The sequence below is a fragment of the Chiloscyllium punctatum genome, chromosome 3 (assembly GCF_047496795.1).
Source record: "Chiloscyllium punctatum isolate Juve2018m chromosome 3, sChiPun1.3, whole genome shotgun sequence".
In the NCBI taxonomy this organism is placed as follows: Eukaryota; Metazoa; Chordata; class Chondrichthyes; order Orectolobiformes; family Hemiscylliidae; genus Chiloscyllium; species Chiloscyllium punctatum.
The window spans coordinates 29,180,566-29,208,156 of NC_092741.1; the positions used below are offsets into that span (position 1 = coordinate 29,180,566).

The following is a 27,591-nucleotide window of genomic DNA, read 5'->3' on the forward strand; positions in this document are numbered from 1 at the left end:
GTCTTCCTTTTCAGCAATATTCAAGCTCTATACTACCAACTGCCTCTTTGTTTACCTGAAACTGAATGGCATTTTGCTAACAAACTGCACATTAAATGGTAAAGCATAAAACCAAACTGTACCTCGTTAAAAGTGGTAGGAAAAGCAAAGAAAATCAGCAGAGAGCACAGGACAATGCATGTAAATATGCTAAGAAGTTAATTAAAATGATTTATTTGGTGATGTGAGATGCATTGTTACACTGTATGCAGTTTAATTTACGTTATTTTGATAGAAAGTGTGCTTTCCTTCACTTTAGAATAGATATAATTGGAGTTATTTGTGAGAAATCATCAACACTGTTTCTTTAAAACAAAACATTTGAATTATAAGTATTGACAAAGTGAGTGAAAATCCATAACTTTTCTAGTATACTCTTGAACAATTGGACTGCTTATGAACTGCATCCTGGCTGTTTCTGGTGGGTTCTGGGTAGATCTTATTTGGGGCAGATCTAATAGTTCAGGCATTTAATATCCAGCACTAGTGCAGCACATCTGATGGGCTGTGTACTAGATTAGTGAAAATCTGAGAATTGTTCTGAACATTTATCAGCTCATTTTGAAAGGAGGCCAATGCCTTCTGCTGCATTGTATATCCGAATTCTGCCTTTGGGAAGATGAGGCGTGTCCTTATTAATCTGGTTACCTGCCCAATTTATTAAAATTAGGTGACTCCCCACTGCCTTTAGTCGGGGTTGGCCCAGGGGTTTTGCGTGGCTCCTCTGCTGCCCTTGTTCACTCTCTCCCGACCCTTTTCTTAAGGTGTGCACTCACTCTTTGGTCTCACCTTTCTTCTGCATGAGATTTTGTCTTGCTCGAACGAATGCGAGAATATCAGCGTCAGTCTGATCATCACCAGTCAGGGGAATGGATGAGCCAAGATTTGATGGCAGGCTGGGTCAGGTGAATGGTATATGAGCATAATAAACATTACAAAAATCAGAATGATTCATTATAGAAAGTCAAAGTAAATTCAGTAAAGAAGTAAGTGTCCATGAATTCATAGAAAGTAATTATTTGTTCCTGGCATGAAAGGGACTGAAACACAGCGCGATTCAGATCTTCACAAGTGGGAAATCTATTATGGAACAATTTCTGGTTCAAACATTACTAGCAATGTACAGCAGCAAAATAAAAACTGCTTCTATTAGCTTCTATCTTCTCATTAGGTCAACTGTTGGATTGTTTGCCTGTTGAATGAAACATGCGTATGCATAGATAGGCTGAGACAGTAATACCACAATAAGTCTCAGATAACAGGATGGTCACTTAATGCTTTGGGTGGGGTTTCTCATCAAGACCCAACATTAGGTTTCCAACTCTGGTTGAGTGCCTTCATTCAGATATGAGCACATGATTTCCAGCTTCAAACCATTCCTTCCTCATACTCCTGCCATTTGTTCGACATGTTGTCACACTGCTTTCTACATCAGTCATGGCCTCATTGAGGTTTACGGCATGGAAACAGGCCCTTTGCCAACTTCTCTATGCCGCCCAGAATTGGGAAATAATTTTCTCATGCAATTAGATTAGATTTCTTACATGTGGAAACAGGCCCAACAAGTCCACACTGACCCACTGAAGCGCAACCCACCCAGACCCATTCCCCTACATTTACCCTTTCACCTAACACAACGGCCAATTCACCTGACCTGCACATCTTTGGACTGTGGGAGGAAACCGGAGCACCCAGAGGAAACCCACGCAGACACGGGGAGAATGTGCAAACTCCACACAGCCAGTCGCCTGAGGTGGGAATTGAACCCGGGTCTCTGGTGCTGTGAGGCAGTAGTGCTAACCACTGTGCCACCGTGCCGCCCACAATTAGGTTAGTCCTGACAGTCATTTGCTCCATCTCTCCAATTGTTACGAAGGATAAATTAAAATTCAGAAAGAAAATTAAACAGAATTTTGTTTAATATCCACCATATTTTTTCTCCTTGACTGCTAAAAGCCAGTTCCCGGAGATTACAGGCCTGTCATTAGGTTCGGTGACCTAAACCCAGCTTCCTTCTCTTTCACAGAGACTGGGTGACCTGCTCTATCCTTTCATCAATTTCTAAATCCCCTTCCCCCACTGCACCGACTCCATGGGGCATTAATACCCTGCCTCACCCCAAGAAGCGATAAATCAACCGTGGCTGAGATTCAAGAGAGCTCCTGGGAGACAGGGAAGTTGGGAATTATAACATGAGTTTGTGGACATGCTTGACAGGTAAGTACTTTTCCACAGGTTCACTGATAAACTTGCGGTTTCAAAAAAAGGTATGGTTGGGCCCAGCTTGTTGGCTGCAGTTATAGCTGTTTACCGCACTCTATTATATTAGGAGCACTAGTGTGCAATATTTGCAGCATCACCGGTGCTACCTTGGTGTGGAAGCTTCCACAGTCACAGTTAGAATCCGTGTAATGGTAATTTCCACACTCATCCTCTCTGCTGCTGGCTGCAAGCATTCCTGCATTGCACTGTTTCACAACAGGAGGCTCCCATCCAGGATAGTCACAGGGCAGAACTGATCAAAAACAAAAGAGGTATTCTTTTGCCCGATTGGAGTAGGGCATAGGATTTCCGCACCTAATCGGAAAATCTGGGTAATTTGCATTACACAGCAAGATATGATCCGGAATGCACCACCTAAAAGCAGCAAATTCAAACAGGGAATAGATAAATTCATGAAAAGTCCAAGGTCTACAGTGGGGTAAAAACAGGGCAATAGGTCTAATTGGAAAGCTCTTCTAAAGAGCTGCACAACACAATAAACTAAGTGGTTTATTGTATTTGTTGATTGTGTGATTGGTTAGAAGCCAAGTCCAGAATAAGAAAGGTTTTACCTGAGGTCAGGTGATGGAAATTTGCAGATCTTGACATTGTTTTGAGTTGCGAAGTCTGTACTCACATAGCCACTATTTGCTTCAATGCCGCTGTAAACCACGAGAAATAATTAATATATATTTTTGAAATTTACATTTTAAATACAAAATGAAAAGCTTCCACAAATTTTTATTTTTAATTTTCACCAAGACTTATTAATGCTGGTGATTACTGCAACAAACTTTGCCTGTTGACCAACATGCAAATCTGGTGTATCCTTTGATCAAATCTGGTCAGGCAGGTTAAACTCATTGCACAGAGCAGTGTCAGGACATTTTCATAATTCAGTGCTGTTTCTCCTGTGAAAGCGGCAACTGTCAGGACTGAATATTGACTATCAGCAGAAAGCTAAGGTCTAAACAGTGAGCCAAGTAAATGAACAGAAATGAATCACCAATTCTGCAGTCATGGACAGAATTTTACAGGCCCCCAGTCATCAGACAGGCCTGGAAAATTCTGTGGGCAACTTTAGCCAGCTCACCTACCCATCCCCAAACTTGCTTAATTTCATCATTGCACCTGACACCATCAAATCAAATCCTACTGAGAGGAGGCTGGTAACAGATGTGAGGTTGGGAGGAAGGTGTGCAGAGACGGTGGCTTCTTTTTTGACACAGGTAAAGGAAAATGTTGAGGTCCTAGAAACAATATATAGAAAGTAGGGCCTCCAAGTATGTAATCTCAGATTTACCACCAGTGCTATGTGCTAGTGAGAGCAGAAATAACAGGATGTATCACATGAATATGTGGTTGGAGGAATTGTGTAGGAGGGATGGATTCACGTTCTGGGGCATTAAGACCAGTTCTGGGAAGGTGGGTCTAGTTAAAGCAGCATCTAGACAGGACTGGAACCAATGTCCTTAGTGAGGGATGTTGCCAGTGCTATCGGGGGAGTTTAAGCTAAAATGGCAGGAATGTGAGTAGGGAGACAGAGGCGGGGTGGGGGGTGGAAACAAGAATAAAAGCAGAAGACAGGAAAGTAAGAAGCAAAAGTGGAAGGCAGAAATAAAATGAGAGAAAAACAAATGGGACCACAGTGCAAAATAAAGGTAAGGTGACTAACACGGCCATAAAAACTTTGCGTTTTAATGTCCCTACAGTGTGGAAATAGGCCATTCAGCCCAACAAGTCCACACCGACCCTCCGAAGAGTAACCCACCCAAACTCATTCCCTTACCCAATTGCTCTAGATTTACCCCTTACTAATGCGCCCACACGACACATCCCTGAATACTATGGGCAATTTAGTATGGCCAGTTCACATAACCTGCAGATCTTTGGATTGTGGGAGGAACCCAGAGCACCCAGGGGAAAACCACGCAGACACAGGGAGAATGTGCAAACTCCACACAGACAGTCACCCAAGGCTAGAATCAAACCTGGGAACCTGGTGCTGTGAGGCAGCAGTGCTAACAACTGAGCCACCATTGCAAATGTGTGGTACATTTATAATACTGCAGATGAATTAGCAGTGTATAGAGATATAAAAGATTGCAACATAGTTGCAGTTACAGAATTATGACTGCAAGGTGGCCAACTAGAGGTACTAAACCTTCAGGGGTATTCATTATTTAGGAAAGTGAGTCAAAAAGGGAAAGGACGTGGGTTAGCGCTGCTAATAAAGGATGTTTCAATGCAATCGAAAGGAAGGATATTGGCTCAGAAAATCATCATGTGAAATCTGTATGGGTGAAGATAGGAAACACTTTGGGGCAGAACATGGTGTCTTGGATGATTTTAATTTACATATAGATTGGACAAATCAAACTCACACAGATATTGTGGAGGAAAATTTTCTGGACAGTGTGTGTGACAGGTTTTTCGACCAATATGTTGAGGAACTAAATGGGAACGGGCTATTGTATACAGGATACTATTTAAAAAGAAAGGGTTAATTAACCATCTTGTTTTGTGGGATCCTTTGGGGAAGAGCCAACAAAATGTGAGAGAATTCTACATTAATGGAGAGTAAAGCAGTTGAATCAGAAACTAGAATGTAAACAAAGGGACCTATGTAGGAATGAGGTGCAAATTGGCAATGACGGATTTGAGAACATTACTTAAAGGGATGATGGTAGACAATGGCTAATATTTAAAGAATGTATGCCTGAAGTACAAGGACTATTCATTACTGTCTGGCAGAAAAATCAAAGTGATGACTCAACTATAGCCTACAAAAATATTAGGCGTAGTATTTGATCCAAATAATAGATATATAAAACTGGTAAAGACAAATGAGGAAATTATAGTGGGAAACTAGGAAATGGCAGTTAAATTGAAAACATATTTTGGTTCTGTCTTCATAGAAGAGAGTACAAATAACTTCCCAGGAATGGTAGGGAATCAAAGATCTAGTGCGTGGGAGGAGTTGAAGGAAATCGATATTACAAAAAAAAATAGTGCTATGGGAATGAACTCAGTTAAAGGCTGACAAATCACCCCGAATCTTATAATCTATATTTCAGAGTATTAAAGGAAGTGATCCTGGACATATTGGCTGCACTGACAGTCATCTTCCAAAATTCTATAGACTCTGGAGCAGTTCCTACAGATCAGAGGGTGAAAAATATAACCCCATTATTTAAAAAAAGGAGAGAATAATTTGGATATATGTGAGGTATTGCATTTTGGTAAAACAACAAGGGCAGAACTAATATGAATAAAACTAGGGCTTTGTGTAGTGTTGAAGAACAGAGACCTTGGGGTTAATGTACATAATTCATTCAAGTTTGTGTCACAGGTAGACAGGGTGGTTAAGAAAGTGTTTTGCAAGCTTGCCTTCATTGTTCAGACCTTTGAGTATAGGAGTTGGGATGTCATGTTGAGGATGTTCAGGACACTGGTGAGGCCTCTTATAGGAAGAATATTATTAAGCTGGAGAAGGTTCAGAAAAGATTTACCAGGATGTTGCTGGGAATGAGGGCTTGAATTATAAGGAGAGGATGGATAGGCTGGGACATTTTTTTGACGGGAATGGAGGAAATTGAGGGGTAGTGTTACTGAGTTTTTAAAATCATGAGGCGTACAGATAAGGTGAATGGCAGTATCTTTTCCCTAGGGAGGAGAATTTCAACACTAGGGGCATATTTTTACGGTGAGACGAGAAAGGTTTAAAAAAGAAATGAGGGGCAAATTTTTTTTAATCCAGGAAGTGGTTCATGTGTGGAATGAACTTTCAGAGGAAGTGGTGGACGTGGGTACAATTACAATGTTGAAAAAGACATTGAGATAAGCACATGAACAAGAACTGTTTGGCAGAATATGGGCCAAGTGCAGGCAGGGGGAATAGTTATAGTTTGGGATTGTGGCCAGCGTGGACTGGTTTGACCGAAAGGTCTGTTTTTGTACTGTATAACTCTATGACTTTAAGTACAAACCAGATAGCCTAACATCAATAGTGGAGAAGATGCTAAAGTCCGTCATAAAAAACAGTTAACAGAATGTTTGGAAAGCATTAATGGGATTGGACAAAGTTAGCATGGGTTTATGAAAGGCTAATCATGCTTAATAAATCTATTAGAGATATTTTTGAGGATGTAACTTGTAGAATATATAAAGGAGAACCAGCAGATGTGGTGTATTTTGATTTTCAGAAGTTGTTTGAATAGATTCTACATAAGAACTTAGTGAGAAAAATTAAAAACATATGCAATGGGGTCATATATTGGCATGGAATGAGAATTGGTTGATATACAGGAAACAAAGAATGGGAATAAATGGGTGTCCTTCCAAGTGTCAGACCATGACTTTGTGGGTACCACAGTGCTTGGACTCCAGCTATTCACAACATATATAAATGACCTGAATGAGAAACCAAAGGTCCAAGTTTTCTGATGATACATAAATGGTCGGGATTATGAATTGTGAGGAGGATGCAGAGACAAGTTCAGTAAGTGGGCAAACACATGGCAGATGGAGTAAACAATGGCTAAATGTGAAGTCATACACTTCGGTGTGAGAAACAGAAAGGCAGAGTATTATTTAAATGGTGATGTTTTGTAAAATGTGGATTTATAAAAGAATCTGATTGTCTTTGTACACAAGTAATTGAAAGTAGAAAGGCAGGTGCAGCAAGCAATTAGGAAGGCAAATGGTATGTAAGAGGATTTGAATAGCCTTGTTGAGACCACACCTAAAGTACTATGTGCAGTTTTAATCTCCCTCCCTGACACTAAGGCAGTTCTAGACTCTTGATCACTAAGATATTTAAGGATTTAGAGTCATTGAGATGTACAGCACAGAAACAGACCCTTCAGTCCAACTTGTCCATGCCGACCAGATATCGTAACCTAATCGAGGTCCATTTGCCAGCACTAGGCCATTATACCTCTAAACCCTTCATTTTCATATACCCATCCAGATGCCTTTTAAATGCTGCAATTGTACCAGCTTCCACCAATTCCTCTGGCAGCTCATTCCGTACACGCACCACCCTCTGCATGAAAAAGTTTCCCCTTAGGTGCCTTTTATACCTTTCCACAACTATGCCCTCTAGTTGTGGACTCCCCCACCCCAGGGAAAAGACCTTGCCTATTTACCTTATCCATGCCCCTTATGATTTTATAAACCTCTACAAGATCACCCCTCAGCCTCTGACCCTCAAGGAAAACAGCCCCAGCCTATTCAGCCTCTCCATGTAGCTCAAATCCTCCAAACCTGGCAACATCCTTGTAAATCTTTTCTGAACCCTTTTAAGTTTCAACAACATCCTTCTGATAGGAAGGAGACCAGAATTGCACGCAATATTCCAAAAGTGTCCTAACTTATGTCCTGTACAGTCACAACATGACCCCCAAACCCCTGTACTCAAGGCTCTGACCAATAAAGGAAAGCATACCAAACACTTTATCTATCCTATCCACCTGTGACTCTACTTTTAAGGTACCATGAACCTGCACTTCAAGGTCTCTTTGTTCAGCAACACTCCCAGGACCTTACCATTAAGAGTATAAGTCCTGCTAAGATTTGCTTTCCCAAAATGCAGCACCTCGCATTTATCTGAATTAAACTCAATCTGCCACTCCTCAGCCCATTGGCCCATCTGATCATAGGGAAAGGGTAGGAAAGTACCAGATCAGACAAGGTTCTGTTAAATGGCAGAGCAGGTGTGAGGTTCTGGTTCCTACTGCTCGCTCAGAAAGGATATACTTGCAACAGAGGGAGTTGCAGTGGAGGGTCACTAGACTGAACTGGGGATGGCAGGACAATCCTATGAAGAGAGATTGATTTGACTGGACCTTTATTCACTAGCGTTTGGAAGGATGAGAGGGCAGCTGCTGTTAGAGTGATAATTTACCGGCTAGGATTAGTTTTGGTTTTTGTGAACAGGACATAGCTTGGCAATTTTCCACGTTGCGAGGTAGATGCCAATGGGGACAGCTTGGCTAGGGGGTATAGTTAATTCTGGAGCATGTCTTCAGTATCATTACTTTAATGTTGGCAGGACCTGCAATCTTTGTAGCATTCAGTTCCTTCAGCCATTTATTTATATCACATGGCCAGAATTGAATTGGCTGACGACTTTCGTGATGCTGGCAATTTCAGGAGGAGTTTGAAATAGATCATCCACTTGGCACCTCTAGCTAAAAATGGTAGCAAATACTTCAGACTTGTATGTTGGGCATCCCCATCACTGATAGTATTAATAATATGCAATGCAGGATAGTTTGAGGCCAGCAATAAAATATCCAGCAGATGGCAGTACTAGCACACATTTGATCTCTTCAGGCCACAGACATGGAACTTTGCTTGGGAGTAGCTGCATGCAAGAAGGACTTTCTCAATGCTTTTCACTATAACATAAAGTCCTGAAACATTCTACGGCCATTATGTGTATTGATGATGGAGGGAATGAATGTTTAAATCGGTGGATTTGGTGCTAATCAATCAACACTGTTGAAGGTTAAAAATCACACAACTTTTGGAGTGGTATTCTTTTATCAGGTAGCTGATGAAGTGGCACTCTGAAAGCTAATGCTTCCAAATAAACCTGTTGGACTATAACCTGGTGTTGTGTGATTTTTAACTTTGAACACCCCAGTCCAACACCAGCATTTCCGAATCATAACACTGTTGGATGTTGTTTACTCTGCACTCATGTGTTCCCTCACACTTGTACATTTTAAATACTGCACAGGCTTTGGTTGAGTTAGGAGGTGAGTCACTCACTGCCGACGTCCCAGCCGCAGCACATCTTATGGCTGATCCAGTTCCATTTCTGGGTATTTAAAATTATCACTTGACTTACTATCAGTGAATGCATGGAAGGCAGATGCAAACATCTGCCATCATTTACATGTAGAAGTGTTCCTTAATTTTACTCTTGAAAGACCTAGCTTCAATTTTCAGACAAAGTTACCTATTCGTAGACTCCTCAATGAGCAGAAGTTCTTTCTCAATATCTAATCAATGTGTTCCTTTGAACAGTTAGAAAACCCTTCAGCATCTAAATTCTAGGGAATGTGTCCCTGGCTTGATCATTGTCTCCTTATAATTTAACCCTTGGAGTCTGGGGATCATTCTTGTAAATCTATGCTACCCTGCCTTCCAATGCTGAAGACACATGGGAGGTAGCAGAAGAACTGGCCACCTGAATCCCTAATTTCAAAATTCAAAAGTGGAGTGAGTAATCAAAGTCTTCCTCAAGTTGAATGTACATAATTTCTGCTCTCTTTCACATTTTGCTGCTGATTGAATTTGCTGCTACTGTAAGCCAAACAGACAAAACAAAGGAGAGAAGGAGCTCATGATTGGAGTAGCAAAGGGAAGGTGAATGTGAGGGAGGCTGTCATGCCAGCGGGAAGGGGGCCAGAGCAAGTGAGGCTGAAGATTCTTTGGAGTTGATTGGAATTAGTTCATCAGTCTATGACAGAGATGTGGTGATTGGTTGAAGGGGAGTGAATTGAGTTGAGTTCACTGAAACAGGCAGTAAGCATCACCCAGGGGAGTGAACGAGAGGAGATCTGTGAGGCATGTTGTCAGCATCACCTACAGGAGAAGCTGAGGTTTCTACTCTGAGATAGGGAGTCAGCGGCACCTGGAGAAGAAGATGACGGGAGGAGCCCATGTCCGACAAGCAACTTTAGTCTGGCCCATTCCCAGAAACTGTGCTGTTTCATCTTCCATTACAGCTGGAAGCTTAGGATAGATTCAGTTTGCAGGAATCCCACGTACAAAACTCTGGATGGGGGAGAGGGTTGGAAATGTACACAACGTTGCCCTCAATGTGATGGTCACCTTTGTGTGTGGCTGCATCAAGCTATGCATAGACCCTAGGTACGCAAACAAGTATCACTATGTACTGAGGTTCTACCTGTCCCTGGTATTGTGAAGGCTGGGACTGGCCTGGCTACCATGGAATGCTCCAAGTATTTGGACCATTCCGTATCACCTGTCCTTCATGGAGACATTTGCAAAGAGAAACACCTTTGACCACAAAGTGTTCAGCACATAGTGTCCTCAAGATCCTGAGTGAAAAGGAGAGGGTGGATCCTGTATCATTGTTCCCTAAGCAGACTGTCAAAGTCATTTGGCAGAATGCCTCATCACCAGAACTATCCAACAAACTCCAAGACATTGCTTGGCTGATGATGAGAAGGGCACTACCTGTGAGATCCTTCATGTATGCCCTGTTGGTCTGTGGAACCGCACGCTGCTCTCGAAGTGGGGTGGGTAGGGGTAGAGACTGTCACACATCTCCTTCTGGAATGTGCCTTTACAATGGAAGGCTGGAGAAAGATGCAGTGGTTTGTGTCGCGTTTCGTCCCGAGCAGCTTTGTGATGCGAGCTCTGTGCTATGGTCTGCTCCCCGGGACACAAACTGAGATAGACATCGACTGTGCCTGGAGAACCATCAACTCAGTGAAAGAAGCTGTTCGGTCTGCCTGAAACTTGTTGGTCTTCCAGAACAAGGATTTGACTCCGACTGAGTGTTGCAGACTGGCACATTCCAAGGTCCAGGACGACGTGCTGAGGGACACACACTAAAGCTTGGGGCAGTTGCTACGAAGGTGCAGTGGGGAAAGAGTAGGCCTTCCTGTTGAAGGTAAATGGGGACCATTCAGTTGGTGTTTAATGTTGAGGAGTGGATGACACTTAAGCTAATTAGGAAGCTAAGTAAAAGCATTTGGGGGGGGAGGGCATGCTTGCACAGTTAAATAAAGATGGCACTTGTGCAATAATTAGGGAGGACATTCGTTCAGGAGATCAGAATGTGAAATCAATTTGGGTTTAAATGAGGAAATAGTAGGGGAAAGAAATCACTAGTGAGAGTAGTCTACAAGTCCCTTAACAGTAACCACAATGTAGGATAAATACACTGGCTGTTTGCAATAAAAGGGCGGTAATAGTCATGGGTGACATTAATCTACATATAAGCTAAAAAGAAAATAAGAATGGCAGTAGTATCCTGGATAGAGTTCATAGAGCGGTTTTGAGATTGTTTCTCAGAATAGCACATTGTAAAGCCAATAAGAGAGCAGCTTGCTATTGTATAATGGGACAATTCATGGCCTCAGAGGAAAGATACCCTTTGGTTGTAGTGATCATAATATGCGTTGGTTGTCATATTACAGGATTCTATCAACTCTGGAACAGTCTCTGCACATTGGAGGGTAGCTAATGCCACTCCAATATTCAAAAAGGGAGATAGAAAGAAAACAGAGAATTATTGACCAGTCAGCCTAAAATCGGTAAGAGGGAAAGTTCAATAATCTATTACCAAGTGCTTTATAGCGGAGCATTTACAAAACACTGGCAGGATCAGACAGAGTCAGCATGGATTTATGAAGAAGAAATCATGGTGATTTATGTTTCTATGTTTGAACTTTTCATCCAGTTTGAAACAGAGAAGACTGGGTCTAAGACTACTATTTTAAACTTAAATAAAGGAAACTGTGCAGACATGAAAATTGAGGTGGCTGACATGAACTGCAATACTGAGTTGTGAAATAGAAATGATGCCAGACATTTAAGTGGATATTTCAGAATACTCAGAACAAGTATATTCCTCCTATTAAAAAAATTTCAACAGAAGGACCAACCAAACATGTTAACCAAAGATGTTAGGGAAAGAATTGAACTTAACTGTACAAAGATGATTGTCAAATCACATGGCTGGTTAGAATATTAAGAGTGAAAGAGAATGACTAAAAGGTTAATCAGGAAGAAGAAGGTGGAGTATGAGAGGAAGCTAGCTGGAATGTTTAAAATAGAGAGCACAAGTTTCTACGGGTATTTCAAAAAAGAAATGCGAGAAGTAAAGTGAGTGTTAGCCCTCTAGAGAGTGAGAATGGGAAGTTAATAGTAAATAATAAAGAAATGACGAATGAAATGAAATATATATTTTTCTTCTACCTTCCCCAGAGGGGATACAAAAACATTTGAATAATAGCTGTAAATCAGGAGGTGGTATGGAGAGAGGAACTTTGGAAAATTATAATCACGAGAGAAACAGTATGAATCAAACTGTTGGAGCTGTGTGCTGACAAGTCTCTGGGTCCAGGTAGACTTCATAGGATCTTAAAAAAAGAACCCCTGAGGTAGTAGATGTGCTTGGTATCAATTTTCTAAAATTTCCCAAACTCTGGAAGGATTCCATTAGACTGGAAAATATCAAACACAACTCGTCTGTTCAAGAAAACGGGAGATTCTTTTGGTAGATTAGTTTGACATCTGTCATGGACAAGATGATAGAATAATCATTAATGTGGTTATAGCTCGGCATTTAGAAAAACCCAAGATAATCAGGAAGATTTGGAAGAGTTTATTGAAAGGGAAATCATGTTTAACTAATTTATGAAACTTCTTTAGAGGAGTAACGTGCTGTGGATAAACAGATGCCGTTATACTTACAGTACTTGGATTTCAAGAATACATTTAATAAGATTCCAAATAAAAGGTTATTGTGCAAAGGTAGAAGCTTGAGGTGGATAGACTGGCTGGCTGGCAGAAAACAGTGAGAATGCATAACTGGGTACTGGTGTGACTGGTAGGATGTGATAAGTGGAGTACTGCAGGTACTTATGCTGGATCCTCAACCTTTTACAATTTACATCATTATTAGACAAAGGGAGTGAAGGCACAGAAGCTAAATTCACAGAAGATACAAAGATAGGTCAGAAAGTATGCTGGTGTAGAAGACATAAGGAATGTGCAGATGGCCATAGATAGGCTGAGTGAGTGAGCAGAAATCTGGAAGACGGCTTATAATGTGGGAAAATGTGATGATGTTCACTTTTGCTGGGAGAATAATAAAAAAGCGTATTATTAAAAGGAGAATAACTGTGGAATTCTGAGCAGTAGAGGAATCGAGGTGTTCTAGTGCATCAGTCACAAAACATTAGAATGCAGGTACACCATATTATCAAGAAGGCTAATGAGATGCTAGCCTTTATTATGAAATGGACTGAACGTAACAGTAAGAATAGAACAAAGAAATGAGGATGCTGGAAATTTGAAATAAAAACAGAATTTGCTGGAGAACCTTGGCTGGTCTGGCAGCAACTGTGGAGATAAAGCAGAGTTAATATTTCAGAAAGTAGGTAAGAATGTTATGCTTCGATGATACAGGATATCTCAGATAATGTATGCCATTTTGGTCTCTTTCTTTATGGAAAGGGGGTTTACTAGATTAATATATGGAACTAGTGGGTTGTTCTGTGAAGACACTTTGGATAAGCTCCATTGTTTCCACTGGAGTTTAGAAGAGTGAAGAGTAACTTGATTGAAATGCATAAGATCTTGAATGGTCTTAACAAGGTGACGTGAAAAAGATTTTTTCTTCTTGTTGGCCAATAAGGGACACTGTTTTAAAATTAGGTATGGCTCTCTTAGGAGTGAGATGGGGAGAATATTTTCTCTCAGATAATTGTGCAAATTTAAAACTCTCTGCCTTAGAAGGCAGTAGAGGTCGGGCAATGGAATATTTTTAAGACAGAGGCAGTGAGATTTTCATTTACCAAGGGGGTTAAAGGTTATTGAAGGAAGAGAGGAATGTGGAATTTTAAACACAAACAGATCAGTCATGCTCTTTTCAAATGACAGAGAAGGTTTGAGGGGGCGAGTGGTCTAGTTTTGCTCCGATTTCACATGTTCATATGGACAGCTACAAAACTGGCATCAATCCAACAATGAAGGAATTATCCTGGTATTTACAGTCCACAAGAATTAGGTCAAACTGATTGAGCCAATCATTCCTAATCCTCAGTGAAGTGATGGAAGGTGTTAGTTTCCTCAAACAGCACATGCTCAGCAATAACATGCTCACTGCTGTCCATTGTGACTCTTGCAAGGGCTGAATGCCTCGACCTCTATACAGCCTTGGTCCGAACATCGATAAAACAGCTGATTTCTAGAAGTGAGTAAGAATGAAAGCTCTTGACATCATTGCAGCATTTAATTAAGTATAGCATCAGGAACCATGGGAAAATTGAAATGAATGAAAATCAGGAGAGAGTCTTAAGTAGCAAAAAGGAAGATAGTTGTGTTGAATGAAGACCAATAAGTTAAAACACATGATGTCAAAGTTCCTCAGGATCATGTCCTATGCTCAATCACCTTCAGCTGCCTCTTCAACGATTTTCTCTCCATCATAAAGTCAGAAGTGGAATGTTTGCTCATGATATACACAGTTATTTCATTCGCAGATCCTTAGACAATGAAGCAATATATACCCATATGCAAGGAAACATGAACAACAATAAGATTTTGACTTTGGTTACTATGTGGCAAGTAACATATACATTACACAAGTGTCAGGCAATGACCATCTCTAACATGATGGAGTCTAACCATATCCATTTGACATTCAATGTTGTTATTTCCAACACATTAAATATTAAGTCCTTTGACAAATGATGCAGCAGGGTTTCCTTACATGCCCTCTATAAGATGCACTGCAGCACTCAACAGGGCACCTTTAGGCTCTAACCCTGGACCTTGTACTACCAAAAAAAAGGCTGTAGATGAGTGGGATCACCACCACCTGCAAGTTCTCTTCCAAGTCACAAATGATCCTAATTGGAATTAAATTGCTATTCCTTGACAGTGTGGCATCAACATTTTGAAACAATGTTCCTAACAGCTTTGTGCCATGCAGCATACGGACTGCAACAGGTCAAGAATGTGGATAACCACCTTCCCTAGGGCAATTAAGGTTAGGCAACATACGCCATGAATGGATAACAAAAATGTTAAGCTTCTATCTTACAAATCAAGTTTTTGAATGTTCGCTCTACACAATTTCGCTTTTACGAAAGTTCTGTTTTCGTGAATCCAAAGGGGATTTCCGCTTTTGTGAAAAACAGCAATACTTTTTTCCATATAAATTATGCACCTTCACTTTACGCCATTTTCAGCTTGCGAAAGGTTTACTGTGAACGCCTTACTTTCGGAGAGCGGGACTACCTGCATTTAAAACTTCTGCTTAAAAATCACCTCTCGTGCAAGGCATCAGGACTTAATTGATACAGTATTTGAAATCTTTTCCACAGAGCCAGTATTTTGCATGAAAATTATAGCATTACTGTCACTCAAGGTTTGCTAATATTACCCTTTCACGTTTATGTTCAAGGTAAACAATCAAAATCATTTAAACAACACATCACCTAATTGTTTACTCCTCTTCAATGAAAACAAGTGCAAATCAACATGTTTTGTTTTGTAGTTTGGAGTTCTAAGTATTTGAGTCTTGTGGATAATAATGGTTATATTGAAAGGTGGAGCAGGTTATTCCTTCTATTTTCTATGTGACCCTTGTCTGCTTGCGTTTGTTGTTGAAGAAGCCCATTATATAGCATTGGATACAACTCTCTAACCTGTCATGCGCAGATCCTTAAAGCAGTTCTCTGTCAACCTAACTGAAAAGTGACAAGTACAAGTGTAAATTATTTGAAGTTGGTTATGTGAACCCACTTGCTCATGTCCATAAGACCATAAGATATAGAAGCAGAAGAAGGCCAATCAGCACACCGAGTCTGTGCACCATTCAATGGGATCATGGCTGATTTAAAGTCTTCAACTTCACTTTCCTGCCTTTTCCCCATAGCCACTGACACCCTAATCAAAAAGAAACAAAGAACTTTGGATGCTGGAAATCAGAAACAAACACAACAATTGCTCGAAATGCTTAGCAGGTCTGGCAACATCTGTGGAGAGAAAGCAGAATTAGTGTTTCAGGTCCAGCAACCTTTCTTCAGAAGTCAGTGTTCTGTTTTTGTTTGTGACCCCTGATTCCCTTATTGATTAAAAATGTCTATCTCAATATACAAAGTGACTCATGGTCAAAGCCTGCTGTGTTAAAGAATTTCATAGATTCAATTTCCTCTCAGATTAGAAATTCCTCCTCAACTCTCTCTTAAATATGTAACCCTTATTCTTAACCCCTTATATCCTAGACTCTCCCCTGAGGGGCAACAACCTTTCTGTATCGTCCTTGTCAAATGCTCTGAGAATCTTGCATGTTTCAATCCTACCTCTCATACTTCTATATTCCAATGGGTACAGGCTCACCGTCTCAACCTCTCCTCATAAGACAGTCCCTTCACACCTGGTGCCAGACTATTCAATCTATTTGGAATGCCTCCAATGTTGATGTATCTTTCCTTTGTTAGGGGACCCAAAACTGTTCACAGTATTCCAGTGGTGATCTGATTATGGCCTGTACAGTTTTATACTCCTACTTTTATACTGCATTCCCTTTGAAATAAATGCCAACATCCCATTTGTCTTTCCTATCACCTGCAGAACTTGGAAACTAGTATTTTGTAATTCATGGATGGGAACTCCCAAACATCCTTTTTCTGTAACTTTCTGCAGTCTCTCCATTTAAATGATTTTCAGTTCTTCTATTCTACTGTCAAAATGTATGGCCTCGCATTTCTTCACATTATATTCCATCCACCAAATGTTTGCCCATTAACCTGTCCATATCCCTCTGCAGACTCTGTGCTATCCTCACCACTTGCCTTTTTTGACATCTGTTAAGTTAGCTATAGTGTATTCACTTGCCAACTCATTAATGTACATTGTAAATAATCCAAACTTCAGTGCCAACAAGGCCTTGGTTGCAGAAGGGCAATCAGATAATGCTAAATCTCACACCTCTATCAAGTGCACTGACTGTTCAATGTAACATCCTTTCTCAACCAACTTCACTAAAAAAAACCTGAAAACAACAAATGCTGGAGATCACAGTGGGTCAGACAGCATCCATGGAGACAAAGCAAGCTAACATTTTGAGTCTAGATGAGTCTTCATCAGATAAATTTTCATCAGTGATAGCATTTTTCTTACATTAAAAAAGTGCAAGTGGACTTCAAAACAATTCCTTAAACTGCAGGTGAAGCCCCTGGAGATAATTCTTGGAGATGTTACATTTCATTATTTTTAACCTTAATGAGCACAGATCATTTTGACCCAGAGAAATAAACATCTCAAAAAAATTAAAGGGGTAAAATTTGCTTCACATGAAGCCACAGAGCAACTGAGAAACATGTCATCAGAAGGATAAAAAGTAGATGATGCATAATGACTCAATTTTCTTAGATCTTAGATCCGTTAAATTGTGCTTAACTATTGAACACAGTAATACATTTCTGCTTGCAGTCAAGTGCGCAGTAAACTAAAATATAATGAATTGCAGGAGCTTTTTGAAGTCCATCTGCAAACACTTAGAATTACTAATGAATTATATAGTTCACAACACGTCAAAAAGAACTACTACATAGTACCTTTTTAGCCCATATGCCTGGAATGTGGCTGAGATTGTAAAAAAAAATTCTTACTGCTGCATGTGGTTTCACTGTTAATCTAATAAAACTTAACCCATGTTTCTTCAAACAGGAATTTTTGAAGGCAAACATTCAATACTGCTGCATATAACCTACAGGAATGTTTTAGTTAAGCTGTTTTTGGGATTACAATTTGTCAAGTAAACTGAAAAGTACAGTCTCTATAACTTGAAAATCGCCATATTCCCAGAGGACCATAGATCTGTTCTCTTATTAGAGAGAGACAACTGGTGAAGGTTTAACCTGAGGGTCATGACGCCTCAGGTGAGGGAAGAGGTTGAGAAGGAGAGTCCTTCATGATAACTGCAGCCAGTGTGGGAACTGAACCCATGTTTTTGGCATCACTCTGCATCACAAACCAGTCGACTGAGCTATGCAAAAAGCACTCACAGCAGAACCTTCCAGAATCTTACACTGCTACTAGTGAATGGAGAGTGTTGTGAATCAGGTCGCTTAAAGTATGATTCTCAACACTCCCCATATGGTATTTCGTAAGCATCACAATTGCATGTTGCATTCTCAATGGATTAGCTATTGTTATGACAAGGTTACAGGGATAGGGTCGGTCTGGGTTAGATGCTGTTCAGAGGGTCAGTATGGACTCAATGGGCTGAATGGCCTGCTTCCACACTATAGGGATTCTGTGATTAAGCTAGCCAATTGGATACAAAATTGGCTTGATAATAGGAGCGAGAGTGTTGATAGAGGGTTGTTGTTCAGACTGGAGGCCTGTCATCAGCAGGCCACAAAGATCAGTGCTGGGTTCACTGTAATTTGTCATTTATATAAACAATTTGGATGAGAATAAAGGAGACATGGTTAGTAAGTTTGCAAATCACACCAAAATTGGTGGTGTAGTAGATGGTGAAGAAGGTTATCTCAGAGTACAACTGGATCTTGGTCAACTGGGCCAGAGGGGTGAGGTTTGGCAGATGGAGTTTAATTTAGATAAATGCAAGGTGTTGCGTTTTGGTAAGACAAACCTGGGCAGGACTTACAAAATTAGTGGTAGGTCCCTGGGGAGTGTTGGGAGTGTTATCAAACAGAGAAACCTAGGGGTGCAGGTACATAGTTCATTGAAAGTTGGGTCACAGATAGGGTGGTGAAGAAGGTGTTTGGCATGCTTACCTTTATCGGTTAGAGCATTGAGCACAGGAGTTGGGACATCATGTTATAGCTGGACAAGGCATTGGTAAGGCCACATTTGGAGTACTGCATACAATTCTCATCACCCTGTTTTATCTGAAGTTGCTGGGGCAACACTTCAAGGTCATTATGAGTGGACCAAGCATCATCCACAGGAATTCTTCAGACAGTCACTGAATTACATTCTCAGCCACTTTTGGTTTGTAAACCTTCTTCAAATTTTTTTAAATAAGAGAAGATACCTCCCAATTCTTTCTGCCATCCAGGAATCCAAGAGGGTCTTAAAAACACTACATGGGAGACAAATTGCTAAAGTCGATAAAAGCTGTCAGGTCCATCCAGATAAGTAATACTCCCAGAAACCATATCCATGGCTAAGCAAGGAAGTTAAAAATAAAATAAAGACAAAAACAAAAGTATACCATACTGCAAAGGTGAATGGCAGGCTGGAAGATTGGGGAATGTTTAAAGATCAACAAAGATTAATAAAACAAAACCTAGAAGAGCAAATGCAATTTATGAAAGAAACTCCACACCAAACACGAATACAGATAGCAAAACCTTCTATAAGTATATAGAAAGAAAGAGAATAGCTAAAGTGAATGTTGCTACCTTGGGGAATGAGACAGGGAGTTAATCATGGGAAACACAGAAATGCTGGAGTCACCAAATCAATATTTTGCTTTAGTTTTCATGAGGACACCAGTACTATCCCAATAGTAACAGGTAATGCAGAAATTGTGGGAAGGGAGGACATCAGAACAATTTACATCATTAGGGAATAAGTACAACTAGGATTGAAAGCAGACAAGTCCCCAGGGCTTGATGGCAGCAAGGAAGTGGCAGCAGAGATAGCGGATTCATTGGTTACAATATTGCAAAATTCCCTACATGTGGGAAAGGTCCCAGTGGATTGGAAAAATGCTAATATAATGACCTTCTTCAAAATAGGAGGTAGGCAGAAAAAAAGAAACTACTAACCAGTTAATTTAACATTTGTCGCTGGGAAATTGTTAGAATCCATTATCATGGATGCACGAACAGGACATTTGGAAAGTCAAACCGCAAACCATCACAATTTTATGATGGGTAGATAAAGTTGACTAATTTGCTACAGCTCTTCAAAGATGTAACAAGCAAAGTGAATAATAGGGATCCTGTAGATGCGGTATATCTGGATTTCCACATAAGGTGTTACACTAAAGGTTAATACACAAGGTAAGATCACCTGGGGTTAGAGGTAATTTATTAGCGTGAGCGGTATATTGGCTAATGAACAGAAAGACGAGATAAATGTGCCTTTTCCTGCTTGGCAAAATGTGACTAGTGGGTCCAACTAATTAAAATATATATTAATGACTTAAATGCAAGGATAGAAAGTACTAAAACTAAATTTGTAGATTGCAGATGATAGTAAAATAAGTGGGAAAGTAGGTTGCAATGAAGAAGTAAGAAAATTATAAATAGATACGGATAGGCTTGGTGAAAATGCCAACATTTGGCAAATGAAGTTTACCGTGAATAAGTGTAGGTTTGTCCATTTGTGTCGGAGGAATAGAAAAGCAACTTGTTATCAAAATAGAGATAAACTTTAGACTTTTTCGGTGCAGAGAGACTTAGGTGATCTCGTTCATGAATTTTAGAAAACTAGTATGCAGGTACAGCAGGTAATAAGGGAGGCAAATGGAATTTTGGCATTTATTTCTAAAGAAGTAGTGTGATAGTAGGTAAGCGTTGTTAGACCTGTTAAAGGCATTAATGAGACTGCACGTGGAGTATTGTGGACAATTTTGGTCCCCTTGCTCAAGGAGAGATGTGGTTGTATTGGAGGCAGTTCAGAAGAGATTCACTAGATTGATTTTAGACATCAGGAGTTGGTCTTATGAAGAGTTATTCAACAGTTTAGGCCCATTTAGAAGAATGAGAAATCTAATTGAGGTACACACAATCCTAAAGGGGAAAGACAAAGTAGATGCAGAGAGAATGATTTCCCATGTGGGGCAATCTAGAACAATTCTAGAACAATAGTTTTAGGATAAGGGGTAACAGATTTAAAAGAAAGATTTTAAGAAAGCCTTTGACAAGATTCCGCATGATAGACTAATTCGTAAAGTTAGGACACATAGGATTCAGGGTGAGCTTGCCAATTGGATACATAATTGGCTTTATGACAGGAGACAGAGAGTAATGGTGGAGGGTTGCTTTTCAGAATGGAGGTCTATGACCAGTGGGGTTCAACAGGGATCAGTTCTGGGTCCTCTTTTGTTTGTCATTTATATAAATGATTTGGATGAGAATATAGAAGGCACTGTTAGTAAGTTTGCGGATGACACCAAAATTGGTGGCAGTGAAGAAGATTTTCTAAGATTACAAAGGGATCCTGATCAATGGATCAATTGGCTCAAAAATGGCAGATGGAGTTCAATCTGAATAAATGCTAAATATTGCATTTTGATGCAGCAAGCTAGGGTAGGGCTTTTACAATTAATGGTAAAGCCTTGGGTAGCGTTGTAGAACAAAGGGACCTAGAGGTGCAGGTACATAATTCTTTAAAGTTTGCATCACAAATCGACAGGGTGGTTAAAACAGCGTTTAGCTTTTCCCTTCATTGCTCAACTCCTTTGAGTATAGGAGTTGGGAAGTCATGCTGAGGTTGTACAGGACATTGGTGAGGCTTCTTCTGGAAAACTGTGTCCAGTTCTGGTTACCCAGTTATAAGAAGGATATGATCAAGCTGGAGAGGGCTCAGAAGAGGTTTACCACCATGTAGCTGGGAATGGAAGGTTTGAGTTATAAAAAGCGGCTAGATAGGCTGGTACTTTTTACACTGGAGCGCAGGAGGTTTAGAGGTGACCTGATCGAGGTTTATAAAATAATGAGAGGTATAGTTCAGGTTTATGTAGTTGTCTTTTCCCTAAAATGGGGAATTCCAAGACTGGGGGTACATTTTTAAGGTGAGAGGAGAGATATTTAGGAAAGATGTAAGAGGCATATTCTTTACACAGAGGGTGGTTCGAGTGTGGAAAGAACGTCCTGAGAAAGTGGTGGATGCAGATACAATTACAATGTTTAAAAGGCATTTGGATGGGTCCATAAATAGGAAAGGCTTAGTGGGATATGGCCTAAGAGCAGGAAGGTGGGACGTTTTGTTTGGGATTATGTTCAGCATGGACTGATTGGACAGAAGATCTGTTTCCATGCTGTATGACCCTATGACTCTATAATTCTATGAAGAGAAATTACTTCTCTCAAAGGGTCATGAATCTAAGGAATTCATTACCTCAGAGTGTAGTGGATGCCGGGACATTGGGTCAATTTAAAGAGAAGATAAACCAATTTTTAACTATTAATGGGTTGAATGGTTACAGAGAGTGGGCAAGAAAGTGGTGTTGAGGTCAATATGAGATCAGCTACTATCATCTCAAATAAGCAGACTTAAGGAGTAGAATTGCCTACTGCTGCTCCTAGTTCTTATGTTCTTAGTGGGTTACAGTCTAGGACTTGCTGGAAGTATATGAGATTGCGCATCCAGCTGGCAGCATCTTGGAATCTGAGAAAAGACTCTGTCAGCTAAAAGAGAAATATTGGGGCAAAATCGATCAAAAATTGCCAGTTCATTTCATTGCTTACTGTGGACAACGAAAGTCAGTTTAAGGTAATTGCCAATCTGATCAGTCTAGCATTATATCCTAGTCTTATGCTCTTTAAGTATAATATTGGCTGGCTTGGGGTGGAGTGGACACCTGTTTCATCATCTTGGATCTGGAAAACATCATTGCCACCCAGGTAAATAGTGCGGTGAAGAAGGCATATGGCGTACTGGCTTTTATTGGTAGAGGAATTGAGTTCCGGAGTCCTGAGGTCATGTTGCAGTTGTATAAGACTCTGGTGCGGCCGCATTTGGAGTATTGTGTGCAGTTTTGGTCGCCACACTATAGGAAGGATGTGGAAGCAGTGGAACGGGTGCAGAAGAGGTTTACCAGGATGTTGCCTGGTATGGGAGGAAGATCGTATGAGGAAAGGCTGAGGCACTTGGGGCTGTTTTCATTGGAGAAAAGAAGGTTTAGGGGTGACTTGATAGAGGTGTACAAGATGATTAGGGGTTTAGATAGGGTTGACCATGAGAACCTTTTTCCACGTATGGAGTCAGCTATTACGAGGGGGCATAGCTTTAAATTAAGGGGTGGTAGGTATAGGACAGATGTTAGGGGTAGATTCTTTACTCAGCGAGTCGTGAGTTCATGGAATGCCCTGCCAGTAGCAGTGGTGGACTCTCCCTCTTTATGGGCATTTAAATGGGCATTGGATAGGCATATGGAGGATAGTGGGCTAGTGTAGGTTAGGTGGGCTTGGATCGACGCAACATCGAGGGCCAAAGGGCCTGTACTGCACTGTATTTTTCTATGTTCTATGAATAACAAAATCGTGCTTCATGGATGTACTCATTAAAATGAAGTTTGAGAAGGGAATCCATAATGGGATCCAACTGGTCTACAGAAACATCAACTGTTTCAATCAATGAGCTGAATTGGAAAGTATTCTGATCAAATTTGGAGCAAGCCAGAGCTATAGACTCTTCATTTTGTATTTGAGTTGCACTGAGTTAGCCTAACATCAGTAGTTGAGAAAATACTGGAATCTATAATAAAGGTTGTGATTACCAGATATTTCGAAAATAATTTTCTGATTTGGCAGAATTAATATGGATTTACGAAGTGACAATTATGTTTGGCAAATCTAATAAAGATTTTTGAGGCTTACTAGCACACTAACTCAACAAAGGGGAAGCATTAAGATGTGGTGTATTTGGATTTTGATAAAGTTAACACAAGAGGTCAATAAACAAAATTGAATTGTGGGTAATGTATCAGCATGGATTGAGGATTAGTAAAAAGCAGAACACAGCAAGTTGGAATAAATGGGTCATTCTCAGGCTGACAGGTTGTGAATCCTGGTGTATTACAAGGATCACTGTTAGGGCCCCAGCTTTTACAATACAATGTGGCTAAATGTTAGGTTATCCATTTCGGTAGGAGGAACAGAGGTATTGAATTTCCTGAATGGCGAGAGATTGGAATGGAGTGAAGTCCAATGGGACCTCAGGGTCCTTGGTCATAAGTCACTGAAAGCTAGCAAGCAGATGCTGAGAGTAATTTGGAAGGGAAGAGGTTTTGAATACAGAAATGAAGACGTCTTGCATCACTTGTATAGAACACTGGCTAGATTCTATCTAGATAATTGTGTGCAGTCTGGTTCCCTTGCCTAGGGAAGGATATACATGGCTTAGAGGGAGTGCGGCAAGAAGTTCACCAGACTGATTCCTGGGGTGGTGGGCTTGTCTTATAAGGCAATAATGAGGAGACATCCTATGGTGTTTAGAAGAATGAGTGAAGATTTCATAGCAATTTACAAAATATTTAAAGGGACAGACAGACAAGATGTTGAAAGAACGTTTCCCTTTGCTGTGCAGTCTAGACGGGGGCACACAGTCTCAGAATAAAAGGCATTTAGGACTGAGATGAAAAGGTACATGTTCATTCAGATGGTGACGATGTAAAATAATTAAGATCCATCTCACTTATCTTCTACTACAGCTTTATGATAGTCATAATAGGGAAGTTACTGAATAACCATTGGAAGGGCAAGGGTAGCAGAAGCATCAGAGCACTAACACCCCAAAGTTATGGTAGATATTGATGTTACTGTAGATATTGATGTTACTGCAGATGTTGATGTTACTATATAGATATTGATACTGTAGATGTTGATGTTACTGTAGATATTGATGTTCCTGTAGATGTTAATGTTACTGTAGATATTGACAATACTATAGATATTGATACTGTAGATATTGATGTTACTGTAGATATTGGTACTGTAGATGTTAATGTTACTGTAGATGTTGATGTTACTATATATATTGATACTGCAGATATTGATGTTACTGTAGATATTGATACTGTAGATGTTGATGATCTTGTAGATATTGGTACTGTAGATGTTAATGTTACTGTAGATGTTGATGTTACTATAGATACGGATACTGTACATACTGATGACACTGTAGATATTGAAGTTATTGTAGATGTTAATGTTACTGTAGATATTGACAATACTGTAGATATTGATACTGTAGATATTGATGTTACTATAGATGTTGATACTGTAGATATTGATGTTACTATAGATGCTGATGTTACTGTAGATATTGATACTGTAGATGTTGATGTTACTGTAGATGTTGATGTTAATGTAAATATTGATGTTACTGTAGATTTTGATGTTACTGTAGATATTGATGTTACCGTAGTATTGATGTTACTGTAGGTATTGATACTGTAGATATTGATGAAAAGGTAGATATTGATGTTACTGTATATTGATGTTACTGTATATGTTGGTGCTGCTGTAGATATTGATGTTACTGTAGATGTTGATGTTACTGTAGAAATTGATACTGTAGATATTGATGTTACTGTAGATGTTGATGCTACTGTAGATATTATGCTACTGTGGATATTGATGTTACTGCATATGTTGGTGCTGCTGTAGATATTAATGTTACTGTAGATATTGATGATACTGTAGATGTTGATGTTACTGTAGATATTGATGTTACTGTAGATATTGAGACTGTAGATGTTGATGTTACTGTAGATGTTGATGCGGCTATAGATATTGATGTTACTGCAGATATTGATACTGTAGATATTGATGTTACTGTAGATGTTGATGTTACTGTTGATGTTGATGTGGCTATAGATATTGATGTTACTGCAGATGCTGACATTACTGTAAATGCTGATATGTAGATATTGATGTTACTGTAGATATTGATGCTACTATAGATGTTGATGTTATTGTCGATGTTGATGTTACTGTACATATTGATGTTACTGTAGATGTTGATACTGTAGATGTTGGCCTTACTGTAGATATTGATGCTACTGTAGATATTGATGTTACTATAGATGCCTATGTTACTGTAGATATCGATGTTACTATGGATATTGATGTTACTGTAGATGTTGATGATACTGTGGATGTTGATGTTACTGTAGATATTGATACTGTAGATATTGATGTTACTGTAGATATTGATGTTACTGTAGATGTTGATACTGTAAATGTTGATGTTACTGTAGATATTAATACTGTAGATATTGATGTTACCGTTTATGTTGGTACTGTAGATGTTAATGTTACTGTACATGTTGATGTTATTGTAGATATTGATACTGTAGATATTGATGTTACTGTAGGTGTTGGTACTGCTGTAGATGTTGATATTACCGTTTATACTGGTGCTGCTGCAGATGTTGGTTTTTAGGTCAATCTTTGAAGCCCTCGAAAAGTTATTCCCAAAATGGAGTTGACTTAAATGCTATGTATAAAAGCGACCTGCCAGCATGGATGTGGGCAGTCATGATTTTGAAACATTATCGATATTCAAAACAAAAATGAGGATGCCTTAAACAGTCAGCATGTTTTAAAGACCTACACATCTTTACTACTGTGCATCACCTCCTTGATTCCTCGTGTCCAGTTATAAGGTACTGGTTAAGTGAAAGATGCACTTGTGAGATGAAACATTGAGACTGACTACTTGTGCAGATCCTCAATATAAGGTTGGTAGGGGGTGAGGCCAAACTGGATGCTCCAGTGATACGGCTGGAACTGATAGTTTTCATTGTACGGTTTCGCCCTCTTTCCTCAGTTTGTTGGCAATGACTGAACAGTAAGCAGCTTCAAGCTTAGCTAAATGCCTGACTTTGATCTCAATATCTATCAGAAGTCTGATTTCTGGAAAGAAACCTGCGTCTCTTTTGCAAAGTGCACCAATCTCCCGGTGGCTCCTGGCTCCCACTCCCAGCCTGAGCAAGAACGATTCATCCAGACCCCAGAAAACAACTGCTTGCAGCCGATCATCAGCTCAGATGCTCCTGTTCCTGTCACTTTACCTCTACACCTTATTTCAGCCTATACATACTGTACATTCATCAATAATTCAAGTACATTTGAGCTCCTACGAAAGAAACATCTGTGCACAGCTACTGAAGGGACATAAACTGGATACTGACTTAGTGGACTCTCCATCAATGTGAACTAATTTTAATAGCTTTGATCTGAAGTAATTCATTCTTTCTTTCTTTTTCTCTTTCTTTCTTGAGCACTTGTGTGAATGTGTGTAGCAAATCATCCCTTCACGCTTTGAATGCAGTAAAATATCCTTGTTTGAACCTGAAAGAGTTGGCTTTGAGTCATTTTCAAGTTGGACTTGTCAGACAGGGAATGAAAGATTATCGGGAGGGAATGTAGGATGTGGAATTAAGGTTAAAATTAGATCAGCCATGATCTTATTGAATGGCAGAAAGGCTTGAAGGGCCGAGTAACTTTGTTCATTGTTTGCCTGTTTGCAATGTTCTGACAGGTCTAAAACTGTTCCCTATTTTTTGCAGCTTCTCTCTCTGCCATCAGCATTCTGTCTCTCCCAGCCTTCTTGTGGCATCCTGTCTCTCCTCTCCTTCTAGCCTCCCTCATTGCCTCCACAGAGCCTCCATTTCCCCCTTGCAGCCTCTTTCCAACTCCTTTGCAGCCATCCTGTCTCCATCCAGACTCCTGCAATCAGTCAACCACCCCCTCGGCCCTTACAACTTCTCTAAATCACTGCTGCACCCTTGTAGCCCACCTACAGTCACCACGAAACTTACAGGATACTGACAGCCTAGATAGAGTGGACATG

General features: G+C 40.0%; 1 protein-coding gene across 2 annotated transcripts in view; it reads right to left on the bottom strand.

Annotated features, from left to right (window-relative positions):
* The window catches only part of kif6 (kinesin family member 6), a 567,232-nt gene that overhangs the window by 18,854 nt on the left and 520,787 nt on the right, over positions 1-27,591 (bottom strand). For both annotated transcript variants that reach the window (XM_072551042.1, XM_072551033.1), the window contains 2 exons: positions 2,874-2,963; positions 829-935 (listed from right to left, as the gene is read on the bottom strand). In XM_072551042.1, coding sequence (XP_072407143.1) covers positions 829-935; positions 2,874-2,963 — 197 coding nt within the window. The remainder of the gene's footprint in view (positions 1-828; positions 936-2,873; positions 2,964-27,591) is intronic.